This window comes from Fusarium sambucinum, chromosome III (genome assembly GCF_050947815.1).
Source record: "Fusarium sambucinum isolate potato_lamoka chromosome III, whole genome shotgun sequence".
Taxonomy (NCBI): domain Eukaryota; kingdom Fungi; phylum Ascomycota; class Sordariomycetes; order Hypocreales; family Nectriaceae; genus Fusarium; species Fusarium sambucinum.
This window is the reverse complement of record NC_139292.1, coordinates 3,070,150-3,093,806: the sequence shown is the minus strand read 5'-3', so window position 1 is coordinate 3,093,806 and position 23,657 is coordinate 3,070,150. Positions and strand designations below refer to the sequence as shown.

General features: G+C 48.1%; 4 protein-coding genes across 4 annotated transcripts; 2 read left to right on the top strand and 2 right to left on the bottom strand.

Annotated features, from left to right (window-relative positions):
* Window positions 1-57: 57 nt before the first annotated feature.
* FSST1_011192 (uncharacterized protein) lies at window positions 58-4,027 on the bottom strand (the record flags this gene model as incomplete). The annotated part of the gene is made up of 5 exons (XM_083234298.1): window positions 58-87; window positions 137-773; window positions 829-3,749; window positions 3,806-3,954; window positions 4,012-4,027. The coding sequence occupies 5 exons, from the start codon at window positions 4,025-4,027 to the stop codon at window positions 58-60; spliced, it is 3,753 nt and encodes a 1,250-aa protein (XP_083080888.1).
* Window positions 4,028-5,764: 1,737 nt separating this feature from the next.
* Window positions 5,765-7,338, top strand: FSST1_011191 (glutathione-disulfide reductase GLR1; the record flags this gene model as incomplete). Its single annotated transcript, XM_083234297.1, has 2 exons — window positions 5,765-6,024; window positions 6,078-7,338. 2 exons carry the CDS (start codon window positions 5,765-5,767, stop codon window positions 7,336-7,338), a joined length of 1,521 nt encoding a protein of 506 aa, XP_083080887.1.
* A 742-nt stretch (window positions 7,339-8,080) lies between these two features.
* On the top strand, window positions 8,081-9,361 carry FSST1_011190 (pyridoxal phosphate-dependent transferase; the record flags this gene model as incomplete). The annotated part of the gene is made up of 1 exon (XM_083234296.1): window positions 8,081-9,361. The coding sequence occupies one exon, from the start codon at window positions 8,081-8,083 to the stop codon at window positions 9,359-9,361; it is 1,281 nt and encodes a 426-aa protein (XP_083080886.1).
* A 9,817-nt stretch (window positions 9,362-19,178) lies between these two features.
* Window positions 19,179-19,643, bottom strand: FSST1_011189 (uncharacterized protein; the record flags this gene model as incomplete). The annotated part of the gene is made up of 1 exon (XM_083234295.1): window positions 19,179-19,643. One exon carries the CDS (start codon window positions 19,641-19,643, stop codon window positions 19,179-19,181), a length of 465 nt encoding a protein of 154 aa, XP_083080885.1.
* Between the last annotated feature and the right edge of the window lie 4,014 nt (window positions 19,644-23,657).

Here is a 23,657-nt window from a genome sequence, read left to right as displayed (position 1 = left end):
CATTAAACCCTCCCTTTATGCGGGGATATAGGACACAACATGGTAGTTGCATATTCATTATGAGCGACTAGCCAGGTAGTTCGCAGCCTGGGATGTGTTAGGCATATTTATAACAGGGATTCCCACCAAGACTTACCTTGTCAAGATCATAGTCATATTTTTCAAGAGCATCGAGAGCTTCGGAGCGCTTGTAACCCATTCCAGTAAGACTCTTGAGAATTGGGTCATCGTGCTCAGACTCGGTTGAAAAAGTGCGGTTCAAAGCCTGCTGACCAGGATGAGGCTCGGCGCCCTCTGGTTTCTCGGCAGGAGCAGGTTGCGCAGCAGCAGCGCTGGGCGAGTCCAGGCCGGAGAAGATAGCATCCCAGTCGTGAGCCTCAGGAGCCTTTTGCTGCTGAGCCCCAGCAGCTGGCTGAGTAGGCCCAGTTGAGCTAGCAGAAACAAAGTCAAAACTCTCGTTGCCGAAAGCGGTAGACTCAGTCTTAGCCTGGCTTCCAGGTGGGCTGCTGTCGAAGACAGGGTTAAAGTCGTCCAATCCAGAGCGAGAGATGTTGGCAAAGTCCTCGTCGGCGGAGCCCTCCTTAGCATCCTCTAAGCCTTCAAAGTCACTGTCCAGATCTTCAAACCCGCCCTTGGCTTGAGGAGGGTTGGATGGGGCTGCTTGTTGCGATGCAGGGGCAGTTCCAGTGGCAGCTGCGCCAAAGATGTCGTCGACAGATGACTTTTGTGCGTTGGTCTCAGTGATGGTGGCGGGCGATGAGGGTTGCTCGACGCTGGTTTCTATTAGCTACTGTTTCTGATTTCGAAAGCAGATTTGTTGGCACTTACCTAGCAGCCTTGGGTTCTTCGGGAGAGTTTGCCTCCTCCTGAGCGGGCTGTGGGGAAGTGCTGGCAGGGGCTGCGTGTGTTAGCTCAGGCGAGCCTTCAGTTGCAGGCTTAGCAGGAGGCGAGGCCGGCGTGAAGTTATCAGCAAAGCCTCCGTTATCACTGCTGGAGTCCGAGTCTTCCTCCTCGTCACGCTCAAGCTCTGAGATGGGAGGGAACTCAGAATCGAAAGCCGACGACTTGTTCGCCTCAGGAGACGGCTTGCTTTGGGTCTTAGCAGTCGTAAAGGCGGCGAAAGCGTTCTCGAAGTCAGCCTTGGCCTTGGCCTCATCGTTACCGCCGAAAGGATCGGCAGAGTCAGCAGGCTTCGACTCTTCGTCCTTGGCAGCCTCACGAGGAGCGTCATTTGGGGTAGACAGCGTATCCTTGCTTTCAGACTTATCTAGGTCGTCGCCAGGGAAAGCACCAGGGACACTGCCGACGCTGTCTGACGACTTAAAGTCACCAGGAACAGGTGTGATAGAACCGTGAAGAGGATCATCGAGACGCGAAGCGGGAGGAGACACTTGGCGAGAGGACGAGAGAGACTCAGTGTGGTCAGGGAAGGGCAGGAAACTAGAGCTGATTTGTCTCGACTCTGGAGGAGCGGGAGGATCGGCAGCAAGGGTCGCTTGACGGCTCATGACAGGAGAACCCTGGACAGGAGGAGTGTTGTATGAGCCTGCACTAGCGTTCGAAGCACCAGTGTGCTGGGGCTTGAAGAACCCGGATTGAGCAGCAGGGGGAGGTGTGGCCGAAGAACTAGGCGGGAATGCGGGTCCGAAGAGGTCGTCGAAAGACTTGTCAGAGGCATTTTTGGTGGGAGGGGGAGAAGCAAATGCACCCATAATATCGGTGCTTGCAGTTCGGCGGAAGAAGGGGTTGTTAGCGCTGGAAACGGAAGCAGCTGGGCTTGCAATTTGGGCGGATACCGAAGCTGGCGAGCCGGTGTTTGCTTGACGCAGGTCATCAATGCTCTTGGTGAGGTCTTCCGCCTCCGTCTTGAGCTTGTCACGTTCGCCCTCTGTCGTGGACAGCTGCTTCTTGTTGATGGCAACCAGTCCCTTTTGTTGGCGAGCCTCGGACTTGAGCTTCTCAATCTGAGGCTTGAGCTGCGCAATCTCTCCGTTGACTACACGGATTCGCTCCCTAAGATTTGTGTTCTCCTGCTTGTCTGCCTGGAGAGCTTGAAGTGTTTGCTGATGTTGGGCTTGGGTATCTCGGTAAGTGCCTTCAAGTGTCATGCATTCAGCTTGAAGCTTGGAGGTCTCCTTTCGAGCGTTGCTGAGCTGCTCCTCGAGGGCACGGGTATCTTGCGCCTCCTTCTCATAGAGTGAGCGCAACTGAGCGAGGCGCTGCTCAAAGTTTTGCTTCTGAGACGTGGCCTGGTTAAGCTCGTTCTGGGTTGTAGTCCTCTTGGCCTGGACGTCCTGAGTTTGCTTAGACAGGGAAGAAATCTGGTTTGAAAGGTTCGCGAGCTCAGTGGTCTCTTCCGAGATATTCTTACTAGCTTCGTCGTTGTCTGACAACAAATCTTCAGACGCAGATGGTGCGGAAAGCTTCTGGCCCGAGCCGGTCGAGCCACCAGTAGGGTGTTGGGTCAACCCCCTGCCGAAGGAAGATGATGGGACAAATGGCTTAAAGTTTGAGCCACCAGTTCCTGTCAAAGCTGGCTTCACAGGAGAGGTGGGTGTGAAGGAAGATCCGCCAGAAAAGGGATCATTAGCATTAGAACCTCCTGTTGACATAGGAGCCTGAGCAGGAGGTGGAGGGGCAGGGGTCGAGCTGCCCGAATCAAGGCCGAACAAATCATCGAGCGCAGACTTTGGCTGAGGGGGAGCTTGTATCACAGGCGCGGGAGGAGGATCGAATGCAGATGTAGCAGTATGCGGGCGAACTTGACTGCGAAGGCTGGGAGGAATCAGGTTGGCGGGCAGGGTAGTAGGTAGAGGAACTGAACGACCAGTCCTCTGCTGCCTGATCAGGTACATGGCAACTGCGAACTGTTCACGTGAAAGCTGGCCCTGTGAGTTGGTGTCTGCAAGATCCCAGATCTGAGCCAAAGAGTCTTCAGGTAGGTTGGACTGGCTGAAAAAGGAGACAGCCTCTTCTCCTGTAATATAGCCCTTGTTACCCTTGTCGAGGTCGGCATAGATCTGATCGAATCGAGCCTTATCAGCAGGGGTCACAGCCCAGTCACTAGCACCGCTCTGTTGAGGGGACATAGGAGGTCGGCCAAGAGGGCTGTTTGTGCGAACTTGTGCCGTCCCGCTGAGTTGTCGAGGAATAGCAGAGATGCCAGGACCAGTCGAAGATTGGCGTGGAACGGGACCACGGCGCGAAGCAGCCTCGTAAAGACCAGGAGGAAGGACATTAGGGAGAGATCGTAGAGCTCCGGTCTTCATAGAGGTAAGCAGGTGCATGGCGATGATAAATTCTGTCAAGATAAGAGCTCCTCGCTGCTCAGTATCGGCAAGTTGCCATATTCTACCCAGTGCTTCGTTGGGCAGACCAGACTTCTCGAAAATACCTCGAGCCTGATCACCGGGGAGCTGGCCATTCTGAAGAGGCTGTCGTTCGAATAGACCGGTATATTGTGTGACCTTTTCGGGAGTCAGGGGTGGGATACGGATCGGGCCGCCAGTGCTTTGGGCTTGAAGAGCAGCGGGAGGAGGCGGCGAGCTGACGGGGACAGGCGGAGGCGGAGGAATGCCGCCAGTGGGTTGAGGTGCGATGCCATCGAATCGAGGAAGAGGAGCTTGCTGAAGGGCTATCTCGGGCGTAGGCTCGCGACCAGCTTGTGCGTGTCCGATGAGTCGTAGAGCGATACCGAAGCCAGCTGGTGTCAAGAAGCCTCGATTCTCCTTATCGGCGATTTGCCATATCTATGAAGTGTAAGCAAGCCGAAGTTGATGGCTGAAAGATGTGATGGCAGACGTACTTCGCCAAGAATACGGGAGTCGAGGCCTGTTTTGTGGAAGAACCTAACAGCAATTTCGCCAACCACAACACCAACACTCTCGGAATCGGCTTGTCGGAAGAGTTGACCATAGGTCCGTTTCTCATCAGGAGAAAGGTTCAGGTTTGGCGCTGATGATGAGTTAGCTTACGTGTCACAAGTCGAGATGCCATGCGAGTGCCAGATACCTTCATCAGCCGCCATTATCACGTATGCAAGCTACAACGAGCTCAGGATGGGAGAGACGGACGACGGGTCGCGATAGCGCCAGGAGATGTTTGAGTTGATGCTTGTCGGTTTAGCGATAGATATGGACCACGGCTATCGATTATACAGTCGATAGATGCGATCGATGATAAAGCTCGATATAACGGGCGTAGTAGAACGGATACCGTTGTTGAGGAGGTTGAATTCTGGTGCTTTCAAGATGGAGATGAGATTGGATTGGATTGGATCGTCAGCCTGGCCTGGGTCCAGTCTGGGTCTGGGTCTGGCGTTTGGGCGATTATGGGGGGTTGGTCGGTGCTGCCATGGGCCTCTGGAGCAAATGAGAGATGACGACAGGGGACAAGGAAACCAATCAGAAGACGTTGAGAGCTACAGGGGATAGGGGGGAACCTAGGTTGACAGAAGCAATTATCTTTATCCGCTAAAGACGCACTGAAGCGAGTCTCACAGTCTACGTAAGGGTTTAAGCCATGGAGCTTGTGGAAGCTGTCAATATCCAGCTACAGAAGCGAAGCTCCACCCACTGAACGTCATACCTCGAAAAGATGTTTCCAAAAGAAATATTAAAGTTTAATACATTATCGCAAAGATGGTGGTGGTCTATTTGATTTGGTGGTTTACATATAAATATGTTTATTGAATAGGTATCTCATATGACGTGGGCATAGATGAATGGATTAACGGACAAGTTGACTACATCTACATGAATGATACCCTCATCACAAATACCATACACTGTATAGCCATGATTTATTCTGTGTTTCAAATGAGCTCATGTGCAGACTCGCGTTGGCCCGAGGTTGCTGAGACTGCTGAGACCTGCAGTGTGTCGCTATAGTTGCGTGTGCATGCATATGCGTGGGCTGCATGATGTCCAAGGAATACATCGTCTGCAGTCATCTTGATGGAAAGTGCTTTAATCAGGGTACAGGGTTTCGATATTCTACATGAACAAATGTGGCCATGCATGCCTACCTACATGTAATACCGGGGAACATCTCTGCTTACACAATTCAGAATTGCTATATCCAGATACTTCTTCCCTTTGTCATCAACCTCGGCTGAACAAAGTGCAACAGTACTGGCTTGTTACTGTGTCAGTTACTTTAACAATATATATTCGCCACCACATATAAACAAAGATGAGGAATTATAATTCCAGAAATATGATTCCAAATTTTGTTTATCTGATTTGAAACTTGACACCCTTAAAGGGACGGACTTTTCAACAAGGTCCCCGGTCCTGTAACCAACCACAACCCCGATAAGCTTGCCTCTATTTGCCGCTAACGGGAACGGATGGAAGTGGAAGTCTAAGTGGCCCGGGGAACTTTTTAAACCCCGTAGATCAAATCAAATCAAAAAATCATCATCAAAGCTGCAAGTGGATTTCAAATCGTTCCCTTGTTTCTTCAGTTCGTTATTGAAATTGACCAATCCAAGCCCAAACTTCAGATCGGTTTGCTTACTCAGTTCTCCGATAATCATCTTAATAACCAATTCTCTCATATCAAATCAATTCCATCCAATCCGCTTCTACTCTCTCTACCACAATAACCCCGCCACAACCACACCTACCTTTCGTGCTTTTGCTGTCCCATCGCATATTGTATCTTCTCGTCGTCCATTTAAAAGACGTCATTCCCCTCCCACCTTTCTTTCACTCCCTTTGTACCAATTCATAAAGGTCAAGCCTCGGTGCAGCCTTTGTCCATGCAAGCTCTCGCCCACTCTCTACGCTCATCAACACTGTCTTCGTCTTCGAGAACAACCCCGCTGCGAATAGCTTCAATTACCCGACACCTGTCTACATCTGCGCGCAATATGGCTCCCGTTACCAAGGAGACCGATTACCTCGTCATTGGCGGTGGTAGTGGAGGACTTGCCTCTGCGCGCATGGCCAGCAACAAGTTTGGTGTCAAGGCTACTATTGTCGAGAACAAGCGACTTGGTGGAACTTGCGTTAACGTTGGGTAAGTACCCCATGGAAGCTTATACTAAACCATAAAAGTAACATCTCGTTTAGTTGTGTGCCAAAGAAGGTTACTTACAACGCTGCCGCCCTTGCCGAGGCCATCCACGATTCCAAGGCCTATGGCTTCTCTGTTGAGGAGACAGCTCCCTTCGACTGGTCCACCTTCAAGACCAAGCGTGACGCTTACATCAAGCGCCTGAACGGCATCTACGAGCGAAACCTCAACAACGACAAGGTCGATTACGTACACGGTTGGGCTCGCCTCACCTCTAAGAACCAGGCCGAGGTCACACTCGACGACAACTCCAAAGTTCTGATCAACGCCAAGAAGATCCTTGTCGCCGTTGGAGGCAAGCCCACCATTCCTCCCGAGATTCCCGGTTCCGAGTACGGTACCAACAGTGATGGTTTCTTCGACATTTCCACACAGCCCAAGAAGGTCGCCATTGTCGGTGCTGGTTACATTGCTGTCGAGTTCGCTGGCATGTTCAACGCCCTTGGCACGGAGACTCACCTCTTCATCCGTCACGACACCTTCCTCCGTAACTTCGACCCCATGATTCAGGAGGCAGTTACTAAGGAGTACGAGAGACTCGGTGTTAAGCTGCACAAGCGTTCGCAAGCTAGCAAGATTGAGAAGGATTCCAATGGCAAGCTTACCGTTACATACAAGGACGACCAAGGCAACGAGAGCGTTGTCAGCGATGTTGACAACCTGATCTGGGCTATCGGCCGAACCCCTGAGACCAAGGGTATTGGTCTGGAGGAGGCTGGAGTTAAGCTTGCCAAGTCAGGACACATTATTGTCGATGAATACCAAAACACCGATGTCGACAACATTTACGCTCTCGGTGACGTTACCGGAGAAGTTGAGTTGACACCCGTTGCCATTGCTGCTGGACGCCGTCTCGCGCACCGTCTGTTTGGTGGCACTGAGTTTTCCACCCTCAAGCTCGACTACAACAACATCCCCTCCGTTGTATTCTCCCATCCCGAGGTCGGCAGCATCGGCTTGACGGAGCCCCAAGCCACCGAGAAGTACGGCAAGGATAACATCAAGGTCTACAAAACAAGCTTCACAGCCATGTACTACGCCATGATGGATCCCGAACAGAAGGGCCCTACCAGCTACAAGCTTATTACAACTGGTCCCGAGGAGAAGGTTGTTGGTCTGCACATTATGGGAATTGGCAGTGGTGAGATGCTGCAGGGTTTTGGTGTTGCTGTCAAGATGGGTGCCACAAAGGCCGACTTTGATAGCTGCGTTGCTATTCATCCTACCAGCGCTGAGGAGCTTGTGACATTGAAATAGAGAGAGAAGATATAGACATTTACGACTACAAGCGTTAATACAAGAATTTGTGAAATAGAGGAGTTATTTGTTATGTTTCATGCTGTTGTGTATGTATGACAAGATGACTCCTGTGCAAAGAGTGGTGATATCACGAAAGGGGTCGGTTTCTGGGGGTTGGTGATTAAACACATCAGACATATCAAGTTCTTGAGTGATATTCTAGGTCTACATCATGAACAGATGCCATCTCTTTCGCCCAGCTTGAACTCCGAAGAAATCAAGCCCCTGTTGAGATCTCGTCATATGTCCCATTCTCCAAGTTTTCACACTTCATGCACCGGGCCACGATAAGTGTGCTACTAGAGCGTACACTTTATTTTCTTATTCGAGAATTCCTGAGTTGAACTGAACTCCATCATTATTAGTCGCTATCATACCCTCAAGCCCATCCTTGTCGTCATCTGTCTGAGTGAAGCAAAGCACAACTCAAATCTGACTTTCGCTAGCATTGTCGCAAACAATAAGACAATATCTACGTATCAATCAGAAATTATACAATTCTCAGCTCTCAATTTTGGATCGCGGTTTTATACAACACGAGAAATCAGTACTGTTGCAACATTATGAAAGGAAGAAGCGGCTATCGGCGACCGGTAGCCACCTATCTCGGGACCCGATTGACAGAAGTCAGGTATATTCCCTCTTGACTCACTTACACTACATTCTACACACATCCTCACGTCAACAACAACCAATACCAATGTCTCTTTCAAACCGCGCCTGTGAAGCAGAGGAGGCCATCAAGGGTATGGATCTCTGGGAGGTCATACCTAACCTCTTCGACCAAGAGACCAATCCCGATGGTATTGTGAGTTTGGGCGTTGCCGAGAATACCCTCATGCACGATGTTCTCCGGAAGCACATCCACGACAACTTGGCCTTGTCGAATCCAGCGTTCACTTATGGAGACGGAACAACAGGTACGAAGCAAGTCAAGAAGACTGTGTCGCGGTTCTTGAACAGGCATCTCAAGCCGTTCAAGGCTATTGAGCCGGCGCACATCACCATGACCAATGGATGCAGTGCCGCTATCGAGCACTTATCGTGGGCTGTTGCGAACCCTGGAGATGGGATTCTTCTTGGGCAGCCATACTATGGTACCTTTGTCCCGGATTTGACAGCCCGCTTCGGAGCAAAACTTCTCCCAGTTGCATTTGGCGAGGTTGATCCTCTCAGCGAGGACGCAGTAGCCGAGTATGAGAAAGTCTTACTTGAAGCTCAAGCTCAGGGGACCAGAGTTGCAGGTCTGGTCATCAGTCACCCACATAACCCCCTGGGACGGTGCTACTCTCGCAGTGTTCTTGTGGCATTTATGAAGCTGTGCCAGAAGTACAAATTGCACTTTATCAGCGATGAGATCTATGCATTGTCTGTCTGGACCAACACCATTGATCAACACCCTCCATCTATTCCCTTCGAATCTGCTCTTTCAATTGATACCGCAGACATCATCGATGCTGATCGTGTACATGTTCTCTGGGGCATGTCCAAAGACTTTGGCGCCAACGGTATCCGAGTAGGCACGATTGTGTCTCAAGCCAACATGTCTCTACACGCTTCTATAGTAGCAGTTGGACTGTACAGCTCTGTGTCGTCCATCTCGGACCATGTCACAGTCAACATATTGGAAGATGATACTTTTGTCGAGTCGTATGTTGCTGAGAACCAGAGGAGGCTATCAGCTCAGTATACCCGTGCTGTATCGTGGGCCCGCAAGAATCAGATCGACTACGCTCCAGGCGTAAATGCTGCCTTTTTCCTGTGGGTTGATCTGGGCAAGTATTACATGGCAAGACATCCTGGGTTAGAAACTGATGACATTACGGATCTCATCATGAGCAAGTTGATGGAAAAGAGGGTCTTCCTGGCATCTGGAAAGGCGTTTGGTTCAGAGAAGCCGGGCTGGTTTAGGATTGTGTTCTCGCATGATGATGCATATCTCGATCTGGGTCTTGAACGGGTAGTTGACGCATTGTTATAATGCTAACTTATAAAAGTAACAAGAAAAAGATCACGCCGTGCTCCTTCCAACAATATGCTCGACTTATCATGATTAACAAGTGTCCCCTGATTATTGAGTGAAGCTGAACAAGATGATGCTCATGCCAAGGTGTATTGCCAAGAAGTAATTGTCCTCTGATGTGCCTTGCGAGGTCATGAGCGCCTCCACCCAGAAATCAACTTTGTGAAAGGGAAGAATAAGTTAAGGAGTTGTGTCATCTGTATCTGAAGAACAACTGTATGGGTACCGGCTACAGATATCAAGGTCAAAGACACTTGATTGTATTTTGTATGATAAGAACCAGGGCTGTCAGTTCTTTCCAACAATCATATAATAGAAGCTGAGTAAGAGAGGATTGCGATTTTCAGTCAGCGGACATCAAGACAGACTTGAGATGATTATCGTTATGAGTCATGGGGACATTTTTGGTATATTTCTGTGGTTATCAGGGCAACTTTGTTGTTGAAAGCACAAGAAACGGAGTCAAAGCTCACGCCCTATCGAATTAGATTTCTTTGTCATTTGTCTATATGCCCTCAAGCTTTGAGGTTATTCTTTCTGATATCTCTAGCTACTCGACTGACTCTATACGTTGGACTCGTTAACACTCCACCTCTCACTACTTCAAGTGCTCGTAACGTATAACCTAAGAGAAATGCTACCTTTATTTTTCCCACCCCCCACTGACTGGGACGCTACGAGTGATACCCAAATTTGAACATCCAACACTGGCACCTAGACAGAGGCTCTTTGCGAAGCTATCTTTAGAAAAGGACATTGAAGCCGGCGCCATCCTGCGGTCCGCTGTTAGGGGTCCTCTTTCGTATGAGGTGCAAAGTCGGCTTATACAGATGGAGAGTCCTGTAGTTAGTGTACATATATCCACGTTCAAACAGACTGAACTGCTCCACCCGGATCAGACCGGGCCAGTTTCAAGCAACATTTCATCTCCATCTCATGGTCTCGCCCGCACCCCCGGAGGAGAAGAAATGGATGTATCAACCCCGATTAAGTAAAAGGAAGCACGGTCCTTTCCGGTAGGGAACTTGGTGTGTTGTACGACAGACCGGTCTTACAGCACATTTAGCATTAGTTAGTTTCGCCAGTGGGCAGGCAAAGAGAAGAAAACTCTGCCGCCTGGGCATGGACAAGCACAAGCACAGGCACAGGGCAAGGGCAAGGGCAAGGATAAGCCATGACAGCAAAGACAGGACAGCACTTCGGCGACCAGTCCGGCGGTCCGTTAAGAGCGGGTAGATCCCTCCCGGAGGCCGGTAACCCAATCGGAAGAGAGGTTTCAAGCCCGGTGTATCCAATTCTTTTTAAAGTGCATATGCCATCCAACGGCCCTTGAAACCCCAGCAAAACAACTTGACGGACCGACTTTTATATATGGGGTTCCAGTCGGGGAACCAAACCGTTTGACCAAAAAATCTAGCTTGCAGGCTACTGCCGTCTGATGGGTATCTCTGTTTACTCTAGCAAGGGTTTGGTTTGGTCCCCTACCAACTTGAATCCGTAGAGATGGTAGGTGGATGCTCTGTTAGGTCAACTGATCTGTTCACTAACAGAATAAGCTGAGATGTCAGCCAGCTTAGAAACAAAGATAGGCGAAAGCGGAATTTGACGATAGCACAAAAAACACAAAGGCTACGCCGCACAAGCGCAGAAACTACAACAAATTGGCTCAAAAAAGATAGAGTGGCAATATGATTAGTCTATTACCCAAAGATAAAAGCATCAAAAAAGAGTCAGGTATGACTGCCGTTCACTGTTGGGTTGATTCGTGTACACGTCAGGCAGCTTTGACCTGAAAACAAACAAATATATATCCCTGAATGGTGTGTATGTATGTACACACACAAAGCATCTTGGCTGTGCCTGAACTGAACTGAACCCTGAAATGCATTACCGATACCCGAACAGAATCTCACTAACAGGCTGACAGCCAGACAGCCTTACTGTAACCCCCCCTGCCATATCATGGTATCATAGAGATCCTGCACAAGAGAACAAGAGTTCATTTCACTGGATGCCGACAGACAAGATGCACTCAGACATGCATTTCAATGACGGGAGAATTGCGATAATTCCATGTAAGTACGGATACGTTTACTTTTTGTAAATCTTTACTTAGAAGAGCAATGTAAGCTGAGCTGATAAAATACGGGTACGTACCAAACTGACGGGACATTAATAATAATAAACTCGCTAAAACTGTCGCTGTCAAAACCCCAACTTGCGGGCTGAAAAGAATTTTCGTACAGGGGTTGATATCTCTGAATACCAAATGTAGACAGGCCTACACCAATGAATCCCTCACACGGATATCATCAGCCTCGATAGTTTCATTGTCTAGACACTCATGTCACATCACACTAGGAGTAATTTCGGCCATCCCTAGAGAGAGAGAAAATTTTCATTCTAGGCAGGGCACAGAAAAGCAAACAACGAGAGAGCGAGAACAAGGGCAAGGGCAAGATCTCTCCTCGGGATATCGAACAGTAGTGCAAACTCTAGATCCCCCATCCCTCCCCAGATCCTGCAAGCGTCCACTCTTTTTCATTCGAGGAGCCAAGCTTTATGAAGATCGTTACCAACGTCTTACTAGAGAAATTTTGGTTCCAGGGGGAAAGACTGAGATGGTGGTGAGGAGAACCGGAGGAACCGTCTGGTTTGGGTTTGGGTCTCTCTGAATGACCTCCTCCTCGGCTCTACCTTTGTTGGCCTTTTTGCCTCCCACTACTGGAGAGCCTCCAAGGACAGTGAGTGGTTGATCGGTTCAAGGTTTGAGCTTACGAAGCCCCCCGTGATAACCGGTCTCTCATCGTTATTCCAAGAGGGAAAGGCCAAAGTCTGCTTGGCTCGCGCTGAATGCGGATGTGACCCTACCATGTCGACATTGTGAAGAATTAAGGACCTTACTAGTGAGTCTTGGGCAAAAGCAAAAGCCTCCTCTCGCCAGGAACATTGACTCTATACCCAATCCTGGGAGGGAGTTTTCGTATGAAGCTATCCACCACCCGGGATGTGAATGAATCAATGAAACTAATAGAAAATGAGGCCGTTGGGTCTAGATCTAGAAATCTAGACAGAGACACCATCGAATAGACGCCTCAATTTGCCTCTTTGCGACACAAAGAGTACCAGTCATTTGATGATGCCGTCTTCATCCGTGGATATCATGTAAATGACTCCGCAAAATCGGGGTCGACCGGTCCGACGCGGGGAACAGGAGCTGGGGAAAGCTCTTTAGTTAGTCAAAAGTCTACTCTAATGTCTTGGTTTAGTGACAGCCCGGCTCTTGACCACAACAACCGATGACGGAGAGACTATGAACTTGTCTCAGTTGAGCCGACAGTTCTTCTCTCAGTAGGTGCTTCGGAAATCCAGTCAGCCCTTCATGCGGTAAGAGATACCTTTCGTTGGTGATTTACTCATATGCAGAGATACAAAAAGGAAAACACACCCAATCGCCTTGAGCTCCCTTGTTGTTACCGGCTGCCTCCCCCGGTTGCTGGTGCTGAGATATTCGCGTTGCACAACTTCGAAACTCCCAAGACAAAGAAAGAAGCGGGTATAGGTCCGAGAGACAAGACGTTCAAAAATAAAATAAATAAAAAAAGAAATTGTCAATGATGAGGCGGAGATAACAAGGTAACAAATTCCTTGCGTTGGCAACAAACGTCCCTTCGTCCAGCCTCCAGCCTCCCTAGCCTAATAAACAATTGTTGTTCCACAAAGTTTCTCGAAGCTCCAGGATCTCGATGATTGACTGAGATGAGAACAAAGATAAGAAGACATTTTACGGCTTTAACCCATTCCAGATGTGTTTTAAGCCAGCCACACGTATTTTTAATATTTTTTTCTACAGGGAGAGACAGAGAGATACGCATCGTGCATTGCCTATAGCCATGTTCATGCTCATTCTCGAGATACCAGGTCTCAAGATACACCAAGTTATGTTCCTGAGTCCCCAAGTGCAACCTGATCTACCAGCACAAGGCGTATCGCCATTGAATCTTGTGCAATGCCTAATACTTCCACCAATCCAAGTCAATAAAGAACCAACACCCTCGGATGAACCGGCTAATTTGAGGCTTGCGCATGTTTCGGGGCTCTTTCTACGTAGAAGAACTCTGGCGAGACAAGTATTTCTGGGCTGACGTGCTGGGCTGGTTATCACGTCCCAGCTCTATGGACGACAAGACGCTAACTTCAACACTACACGCTAGCGAATTGGATAGAGCAAACATCAATTGGAATTCATGGCGTAAAGTCGCGAACGCAGTGGAACATTTGTTCCAAGAGACATGGCTGACTTTGACCCCCAAAGGGCGCTCTTGTCAATGGGTTACACCCCTTTGGAAGAGGGTGTCTCATAGGGAAAGTCTTGTATTGCCTCCTGTAGGCGAGATAACCGTAATGGTGTCAGAAATTCCATTCTTTTGGAATTTAGGGATTGATTGGGGCGCCATTTTCATGGCGTAAAGAGGCAAGACAGCACATCATTGTCATCATCAGTGAGGCGATTGGTCTTGGTAAAAGAAGTAAAAAATATATACGGCTATTATTGTCAATACGAATGAGAATTGTGTCAGACGGATTAACCCATAATAGCCGTATCTTCCGTTACTGGGCAGTGCAAAGGCAGAATCAATAGCCGGCGATGCATGTAGTCAGAAAATACTAGGTATAGTACTGTAGATAGATACGAGGGAACTTGTTGCCTGCTCGGCATAAACGGGCGATCCGCCCTTCTGAAACGGCTTTTGTATGTGTCAAAGCGAGAGCCTATCGAAGTAAAAGATGACGATCAAATCAGCATTGAGAGCAACAATAACAAGGCATTAATCTGGTTGAATGCGGCTGTATCAGTCAATATCAGAGAGGTCCATTCGGCCTTTGAGCCGCAGTTGGTTGTGGATGGTAGGATTCCACGTGGTGTAACCACACCACAGGGACAAGATCCGACCCGTCAACTACTGAGCATGAATATCATACTTACAGTACATTGCAGTATTGCGTATACGCCGCAGCAATATGCGGCATATAAGGGATATTAATGGGTGCCTGTATACTCGATCCGACTCGTCGAGTTGACAACTCCCTCCATTGTAAGAGATGGAGAGGCTGGCTGATGAATCTTACCATCTGTCCGCATGTATGTACCTACATGTGTGTAATATCCTCTTTTGGCCAGAGGCATATGTACTCGTACTACGTTCCACAGCACTCGCATGGATGAATGGATGTCCAAGTATCACAACCGCCCTGCCTTTCCTTTGTCCTACATCCCTCTCTCGAGTAACACAACAGGAACCGGATCACAAGCGACGAACCGGAAGACATTTTAATTAGCATAAAATAAGAGAGGGAAAACTTTTTTCTTTCTGGTGATACATCAATAGAGGGAAAAGTGGTCCTTTGGAATGATTACATCGAGAATAGCAATGAAATGTCTGGCCATTGTTTTGTTTCCAGCACATTCATGATTGATTGGACAAGTTCAGCCACCCTCTTGAGTCGAGACATGTAAGAGCCTCAGAATCCAATTACCGAACTGACACCCGGCAGTGGGGGTCCTTTTCTTCTCTTTGATTCAATTGGTTAAGTAGTTGTTGGGAAAGAAAAGCAATTACTAGACATTGTTCATTGATGATATGTTACATACAGTGAGTGTAATAAATGCCGTGCCTTGTTGATACGACAAAAAGCCACCATGGATAATTGTAACCCTGCATCCAATTCACAATGCACAATTCATTTTCCAGGTTTACACAAGGTTGGATATTCGCAGCGGGTCAGGCCGAAACTGAGTTCAAACTCAAATCAACTCAATTCGACTCTCCTTCTGTCCAGGATCAGGGAAGTTCCAAACTTGTTCCTTGAACCAGGCCAAGGCAAGAATCATAAGTAAGCGGTAATAATAACATGGGTCGTGGAAAACGCCGACGTCACCCAGCGGTCCATGCTACTAAATGGAAGCGACGAAGTTCAAGGTGAGTTTCCGGAAGCACAATCATTCCATTCACAACGTAACGCAACCTCCGGGCCGTCCCCGCCGATCAATTAGAGCAAGTTTTCTTTCCCCTTTTTCATCTGCTTATCCAGGGACAAGATAATTGCAGGGTTTGGTATGGTATGATAGAGATAGAGAGGATGCCACGTAGGTTGTAGTGGATATACTAGACTACCTACAATATACATAACAACTTAAAACAAGGACGAGAGAAAAAAGACAAAAGAAGATTCATTTAGTGAAACATTAACTAAAAAAAGACGATCGATCGATTGAAGTAAGAGTGAATTCGTAAGCCAAACGAAACAGCCTTATCCAGGAGCATCCCTCTACGCATTTGCTGTTGAAGCATAACATTACCCCATAGTCCCGAAACAAGCTACCAACCCACTTTTGCTGTTGTAATGTACTTGATCCTGATGCAAAACAATGCAAAGCACAATGCAAATGCGAATGCAAAAATGAAGAACCGGAATCCTGGGGTTTCACTGCCGGTGGAAGCGAGGCGAGGCGGAACGGAGAGGATCCATTTGCCGATGAAGATGGAAAACAGCCCATCTCAACATCGTCCCATGTTTTAAACGGAGCAACATTGCAGTACAGTACGGATACTCGCTCAGTTTCGGATATCAGAGGGTAGAAATGGGCAGATTGTCATATGTACGTGTAGTGTATCCCATCTATTTTTTTGGTCTAGCGTACGATCGATCACCCGGAGAGCATAGATGGAGATCTGGCCATGATTTCATAATGTAGTAATATTAATTCATTTTTTCCAAGAGGGAGAAAAAACCGGGCTGGTCTCCCTACATAAGTTATACATACGTTTGGGAAACTCCACGTCTAAAACTCACGATGGCCGGGCCCTGCCGATGGGAATGATGTCGATCTCGGTCGACAATCCCGTAGGTACGTACTTTTCCCGACATTGAACCTTTTACTCTGAGCTATGCACCATCTCTCATTTGGTTGGAGGAGAGAGAAAGATGCTTGTCTAATATCTGATTCCTTTACACGCCCATCTACTCCATCACCATCTCAAAACCTTGGAATGGCCCAACAACAGAGATGAAAAATTCCACTCGTCAATGCAAAGAAAGAAAGAAAAGACCCTTGGAAAGAATTTGAAGGTCCCCTGATCTGATAGTTGCCAAAAGCCAAGCTCTCCCCATCCACCAAAAATCCACTCTTGAAATTTTTCCATCAGACACGTGCGAAACCATTTTGTTAGCTCAGATCAACCAATTCAGTTGAGCATCGCCTATGATAACATGGAAACAAGAATCAAGCAGATGCGCTGGCACACACGGACAATCCACCTTTGTTAGTACTAGTAACCAGACGATCGCCTCAACATGGACTACACAGTTACGGCCCGCATGACGTTCAGACACAAGAGACCAATCCCATTGACCAACCCCTTTGCTAGATGGGTCCCTGTACCTTTCTTAGCTACCAGGTTTTCGGGTGAGGCTAAAGAAAAATCTTGTTTGCGGTTACGGAACATGGAAGAAATAACTCGATCATTCAGACGACACTGACAAAAATGACACTGGGGCTTTCCACCTCCACTCTGTATAGGCGATGCCCGAATATCTTTGTCATGTCGTCTGTGCATTGATGTAAATTTCGATTATTTACATCCACAGAGGGGGCAGAGGGGCATGAAAGGGGACCACCGTCCCTACTTGCATGCTCCATTGACTCTGATGGGAAGAAGCTTTTGCACTCAGTAGACTACCATCCAATATTACTGCCTTATCCCTATCAAGGGGTGCACACGAAGGGGGCAAAAGTTAACGAAGGCCTGAACCACTAAACACAGCACATGCCACCAGCCAACAAGCGGATACACATAGAGTTTGACGCCGATTAACTTGGCTTACATTGTCAATGCCTTCGGTATACCATGGCAAGAGATGGATACTGTCGGGTACAGCATACCACACCACGTAGATGACTCTTTCTTTCTTGCTTTGTAAAGGCGGTGGAAGCATAAAAACACAAACTTGGATGAATGACAGATAGACAGCACACGTTTCGGGTACCAACCTCAACGACATCTGTCTAACAAAGTCTCTGTTTGACTGGCATTTTTTAAGACCCGTATGACACAGACACAGACACAAGTACACACATACACACAAAGAGTTATACAATTACAGCACAAAGTTGCGAATCTCGGTTTAGATAAAAGTAAAAAAGGAAGCTCCCCCCGTTATCGGCAAGGAGTAAAGCCAAGAAACAAGATTGAATTAAATCACGAGAATACTTTATTACCGAAAAAGTCACTTCTATTACTTGTATCAAGTTTTATTCTATTAGTCAATTAGTCAATTTATTTTATTAGTCAGTTAGTCAATCAATGTCTCCATTCTACTTGTCAGGAAGCGTCGTGCCCATCCATCCTGCTGGGTCTGAACTTGAGCTGGTACATAGGCGCCGGAGATCGGAGCTGATCACTACAGGTATGGCTCACAGCAAGTAGTCTAGCCTTCTTGGCCAAGCTTCAAGTCTGGGGAACGGAGCTGAAAGGGCATTTTCCTTTGACAGTCAAGTCGTAATTTATCCTATCCTGTCCTATTCTCAATCCAGTTCTGTGTATTAAAATGTCCCACCCCTGTTAAAGACCGGTCCGGAACTCTCAAGTTGTGAACTGTATGTAGAGCTTTTAATCCTTGCCGGTCCTGAAGCACATCAGTTTAGCTCGAAATCATGCAAAAAAGAGCCTCGCTGTGATTTTCCTGCTGTCTGCTTGGGGTCTCCCTGTTAACTAGTTAAGCGTTGAGAGAGTGAGATGCACATGTATGTATACGTGGATCCGAAAAATGGAAGAGACAAAAAATGTCGATGCACATTTTTGGCCTGCATATCCCAGTCGAGCGGCCTGGCGGTGACTGTCCGCTTGGTTGGAAATCCCCCGAGAAAAAGCAAACAAACCCACTTGGTATGTAAGAAGGCTCAAGAATGCCCAATGGTAGTAGGTTATGCCCTTTGAGACAATGCGTGACAAGGAACGGTGACAGCTCAGACAGAATGAAAAAGGCTTGATAGAAACACCTAGAATTTATGCAGATTTCACATTTCAGAAAGAAAACTTGGCTTGCTTTGTTTGGAGGGAGAACGAAAAAAGATCTCTTTGGCTATAGTGTGCTATGGTATCCAATCATGTGCTATGCTGTGCAGTGTAGTGCAGTCTTCCCGCAGTTCCTGTCGATGCCCAGTTGCCCCGTAGTCAAAAGCTCAAGTTATACCTCCCAATAGAATAATCCATCGACCGGCTTCTTGCCTGGTCGGTCCTGTACGCCTGACCCAAATGTCCCCAGCCGTCGTATCCCGGTATCATGAAAACCTCCCGTGCTCCCGTAATCCATGCTCTGAAACTTCATATGATATCAATCCGCCCTGTATTTGGTACAAGATATCCCTTCTTGCTTGGGGTTCATATCCGTGAACCCCGATGGACAAAAGAACCGCCCCGATGATCCACACCCGTAAAAGGATGGTTGACATGATGGAAAGAAATCGTCATGGATCCATGTTAAAACAAACTTTTTTTTAATGCAGTGCTCCGGTATAATGCCCTTCTTTGGTACAATAGATTCTTCGACACGATAAGGAAAGGTGAAGGCGTTGAGGTGTGAGTTGAGTTGAGGTGTCGTGTTTGAGTTGTTCAATAAGTTGTGTGTGTTGAATGAGTTGCGTGATAATATGTTTTTAGGTGTTATTTTGTATGTATGATGTCGTGGTTATAGTTGAGTAGTAGTGAAGTGCTTAGTAGGATCGTCGTCGCTGAGTCCTCACGTTGTCGAAAGACACAGCGTACGCTCGGAGTTCCTTCCTCGCCTTGTCAGACAGTTGGCTTTGCTCTCCTGTTGTTGAGGTGCTCTGCATGGAGCACAGACTGCTGTGGGAGCTGGAGGGGGTGAGGGATCGGTGGTTGGCAGTCGACTCAGTGCCGTAGGGCTTGAAGGTGGGTTGGCTCATGTGTCTTGATCCGTATGGCTTTGCGTTGGAGAAATCGTAGGCGGGGGAGAGGTAGAAGCCCGAGCTAGAGGATTTCGATGACCATTGGCAGGAAGGAGAAGTGAGGCCTGGTGAGCTGGCTTGAGAGGTTGTTGTTGATGTCTTCTCGAAGTCGGCCAGTCTGCAAGACTCGGAGCAGTAGGCATCAGAAGATGATTGCACTTGCTTGTCGCAGGCAAGGCAGAAAGAGTGAGCCCAAGAATCGAAGTCCATGGCTGCGGTGATGTGTGGTTGTAAGAGTGTAGTAGAAGGTAGTGATGAAGGGGTTAACCCAAGAAGGTGTTGACTTGTAATCCTTTGTGTTCAAGTATTATCGAGTCAAGTATTGCAACAGTTTGGTATAGTAGAGAGAGCAATTGAAGGATCGCAAGTGAGAGAGTCAAGATGATGGTGAAGGAGATCTGAGTTGAGAGGTTCGAGGGGGAGGGTTATGTATATTCTTGGTCAGTGGCCCAGGCACAGCCTTGGTCGATGATCAGTTGCACGACCAGGGTGCGCTAGAGGTACTCTTGCTAGGAATTCGTGGAGGAGGGTACCAAGGCACACCTCTTCTCCACCAGAAAAGAGTACGTATTAGTGGAGTGTTGAACCTTGGTGGGGGCGCCTTGCCGCTCTTAATGCCCTGCAGACAGAGGCTAGGCTGGTACGTACTGCTTCATGCTGAGAAAAATTGGTCCACATCGTTCAGTGATGGCCCTGATGGGACGCCCGCCGGGGGTGGGTTGTGCTCGTTTCAACTGGGTGTGTGGTGTGCACACCACGCCAGGGCGTCTCACACCTCCCAGACACAGGGAGTGTTGGAGGAGGTGAAGGGAGTGCCAGGCCAGGATGAGCATTGGTAAGTGGAGTTTGCATCTCAGTGAGCTTTCACTGCTCTTCAGGAACCGTACGTACCTAAACTGAGAGTCTGTTGCAGGGCAGAGGAGGACAAGACAAGCCTCCACGACAAAGGACGGACCCAACCAAGACATTCAAACACCAGACACAGGCGTGTGATTTTTGCTGGCTGGTAATGCACTGCAGTTCTTTTACTACTTGGTTGACTGAACTGAACTGCGCTGCGCCTGAGCCCTGACCAAGCCAAGCCGTGTTTTGTTATTTTCCTCTGTCTCATCCTGGCCAACGCTATTACTGTACGAGATTGCGACGGATAGCCGAAAATTTTTCAATGATTGCATTACGGCCGGTTCATGTCCATGGTCCACGAGAACAATCACCTATATCGCAAGCTCGATGAGGTGACTCAGATGGGTTATGAGATGGGGACCTTGAGAGGGTCCCGGATCCCACCGCAAAGGCATCAGCCGAGATTTCTGGCTGGCTGGGCAGAGGGTAGCGACACCGGAGGTGGGCAATGGGCTGTTGGTCGTTCAGTTCGTTCAGGTCGCCTCTGGTTTTCCGTTAGCTACCGTGCAATTCTGCACGGTTCTGCCCGCTTGCTTGAGGTTTCGGAGTGCCCCAAGTGCCCCCTCCCCACAAAGATCAGAGGATGTGTGCAGCTCATCGGGTCTCCGTGGTGTGAGGTGAGGCCATTCAAGATTTGGCATCGTAAATTGTGCTTGTCTTATGGGAATTTATTGCTGGCATTCTATTAAGGTTCCTTCTTGACCCGGTGATAGATGTCCCCGCTCGTTGAATGGTCAATTGATCCATTGTGAGATTGCATCGAGTCCCATGGAGGGGTGTTGCAGGTTACAGGCGAGTCTTTGTGCTTTCGCCCTCTGTAATGTAAGCTGCATTTGCGCTGAGCTGCAGGATACTGCTGTAACTTCTGTAACTCAGCGCTGCGGCGTAGCGCAATCTGCTTGACGGTTGGTTTGGTTTGATTTCCATCCACTGCTTGGCCCACAGGAATGGGACGGACGGGCTGGTATTGTTGCAGCCTGAGGCAGAAACCGAGATGCAATGTGCGCCCGCAAGAGGAACGCAATGAGCTTAGTGCTTCACAGCTCTAGTCTTTCCAGGGCATAGCGCCTATCAATGCCTCCCTTTCCCCACATCCTTGTCTGCCGCCCGTCTCCATCTCCATCTCCATCTCCACCTTTATTTCAACTTTGGCTGCTTCACTTTTGTTCTCCACTTTGAGCACGCAAAATAACCATTGATTTCAACAACGTGCTTCAGTTTAATGCTCCGTTCAGGTCAGTCAGGTCAGGTTCAGGAGGCTCAGGGTTCGGGATCAACATACCCTCCAACAGGTACGGAGTAGTTACTCTCCGATATACTGCCGGAAATAGGAGAATTCTTTTGAGTTATCACAAAGCAGTTGTATCCGATTGTACACGCAGTTGTACAAATGGCATATAATCTCAAGGGGCCAAATTAAGAAACAGACTTGGCCATTGATAATAGCATTGTACATGCTGTATCTTTGTTTTTGTAATGACGACAACCTCGCTTCCTGGGCATTGTGTCAAATTAAGGGTAGTACCATCATAATTCTGTGTCTACTAAACCAAAAGTATCTAATCTCTTTTGCCGCTCAGTATCATCAAGAACACAACCTCCTTCAGCATGGCACAACAGTAGCCACCTGACTCCTGACTCTAACTGTCTATTGACGCCATGGCTATAGCCATAGGTCTAGACTTTGCCGAAGCAGGCGCGCAATCGAAGTTTGTGAGACGCTCGAAACGCTCATCGCGACAGCAAGTGACGCCATCTTTCGCAACTGTGTTGCCGAATTATATGTCTGTTCTGTCCAGCCCAGATAATGTGCTCATCCAACTACTGTATCAAACCATACAACGCCCCTCTACCGGGTTTATGGATGTTCTACTGCACAGTATTATCTGCAGCAATAACCAGTTTCGACTGCCGCTCTGCCACTATCAAAAGGATGCGCCAGGCCCATCACACCTTGATAGCCAACAAGCCAATGGCCATCAAGCTCCTCACCACAATCCTTCACTTTTCACTCACTTCTCACAAAGTTCTGTTTTATTTTTCGCCTTCACACAAACTAAATTAACTCAAGAGGTACACTACCTTGAGGAGGCGACCGTTGCTGAAACCACAAAGTCTCTAATACTGAACTAAACCAACACCGTCCAACTGTTGGGTTGCAGTAGACCCAGACCCAAAAACATCTCAACCACAATCACAATCCGTGCATATGCTTAGGTATGTTCGCCACCAAGCAATAGTTTAGTTTACTTTTTCACTTGATGGTGGTGTTAGTGTTTGGAACCAACCCCAACCCAAACACAGATCACCAGTGGGAGATCAACCATCCTTCAGGAACATACCTGGACCCTGGATTCGCATTGTTGTAGATTCTGCAATAGAAACAAGATCAAAATTCTTCATCTCGTCGCCACAAGCCACATTTTGACGCATATTGATCTCATCGAGGCTTACTTTCTTTTCTTCTTCCTTTCTCCTTTACATAAATTGCCCGAGCGGTTATCGTGCAGCGCAGCTCATTGTCTCACCCATAATACAGGAATCGCCTCCATTTGAATGTCACTCAGAGCCGAGTAGAGTAGGAGATATGGGAAGATCACACAGCAGCAGTGCCTGTTGAACAGAGAAACCAACCAGATACTCGGTTCTCTTGAAGCAAACCCCGCTTACAACCAAGTACTACTAATCTCTAGACTCTTTACTTTGGAACATTGTCCATCATGACCCCTCTTTCTATCACGTCTCATCTCCTGAAGTAACTAGTGCTTGTGTCAGTTGAAGCGTCGATGACATGAACGGACCTTTTACGAGTCAAACTAGCTGGTTGCGCATTGAATATCTCTTTATTTACCCCAGGTTCTCACCGGGGAATTGCGCTATCCTGTCATGTCAGTCGGAGGATTGATTTGAAATGAAAAAAGTGGTCGCGCCTGTATCGTGACCATCATCAACTAATAGTTAGTAACTAAAACTACCTATGGAGGCAGTAAAACAGCAAAATGCAGTGCTGATCCCCTTTGGACGCTGTTGCTGCGCAGCTCTACAAAACCATTCCTTTTTTGATCAGGACTGCGTCTGGGGGCGGAGACGGACAAGGGACGGGGGGCTTTTCAGAGCGAATCACTTGTTGGTCTTGATCTGCAACCTCCATCCAACTGCATCCCCGGTCCTGATACTGCCGCCTGACCACATATTCCAACCTCTTTTTGAAAACAACAAGGTCGCATCGTGTGCAAGTAGCACGCCCTCTGATGCAGTACTCCTAGTACAATGCAGCGGGTCAATACTCTCTGTTTCTCTCTGGGGTGCATAGGCAGGCGC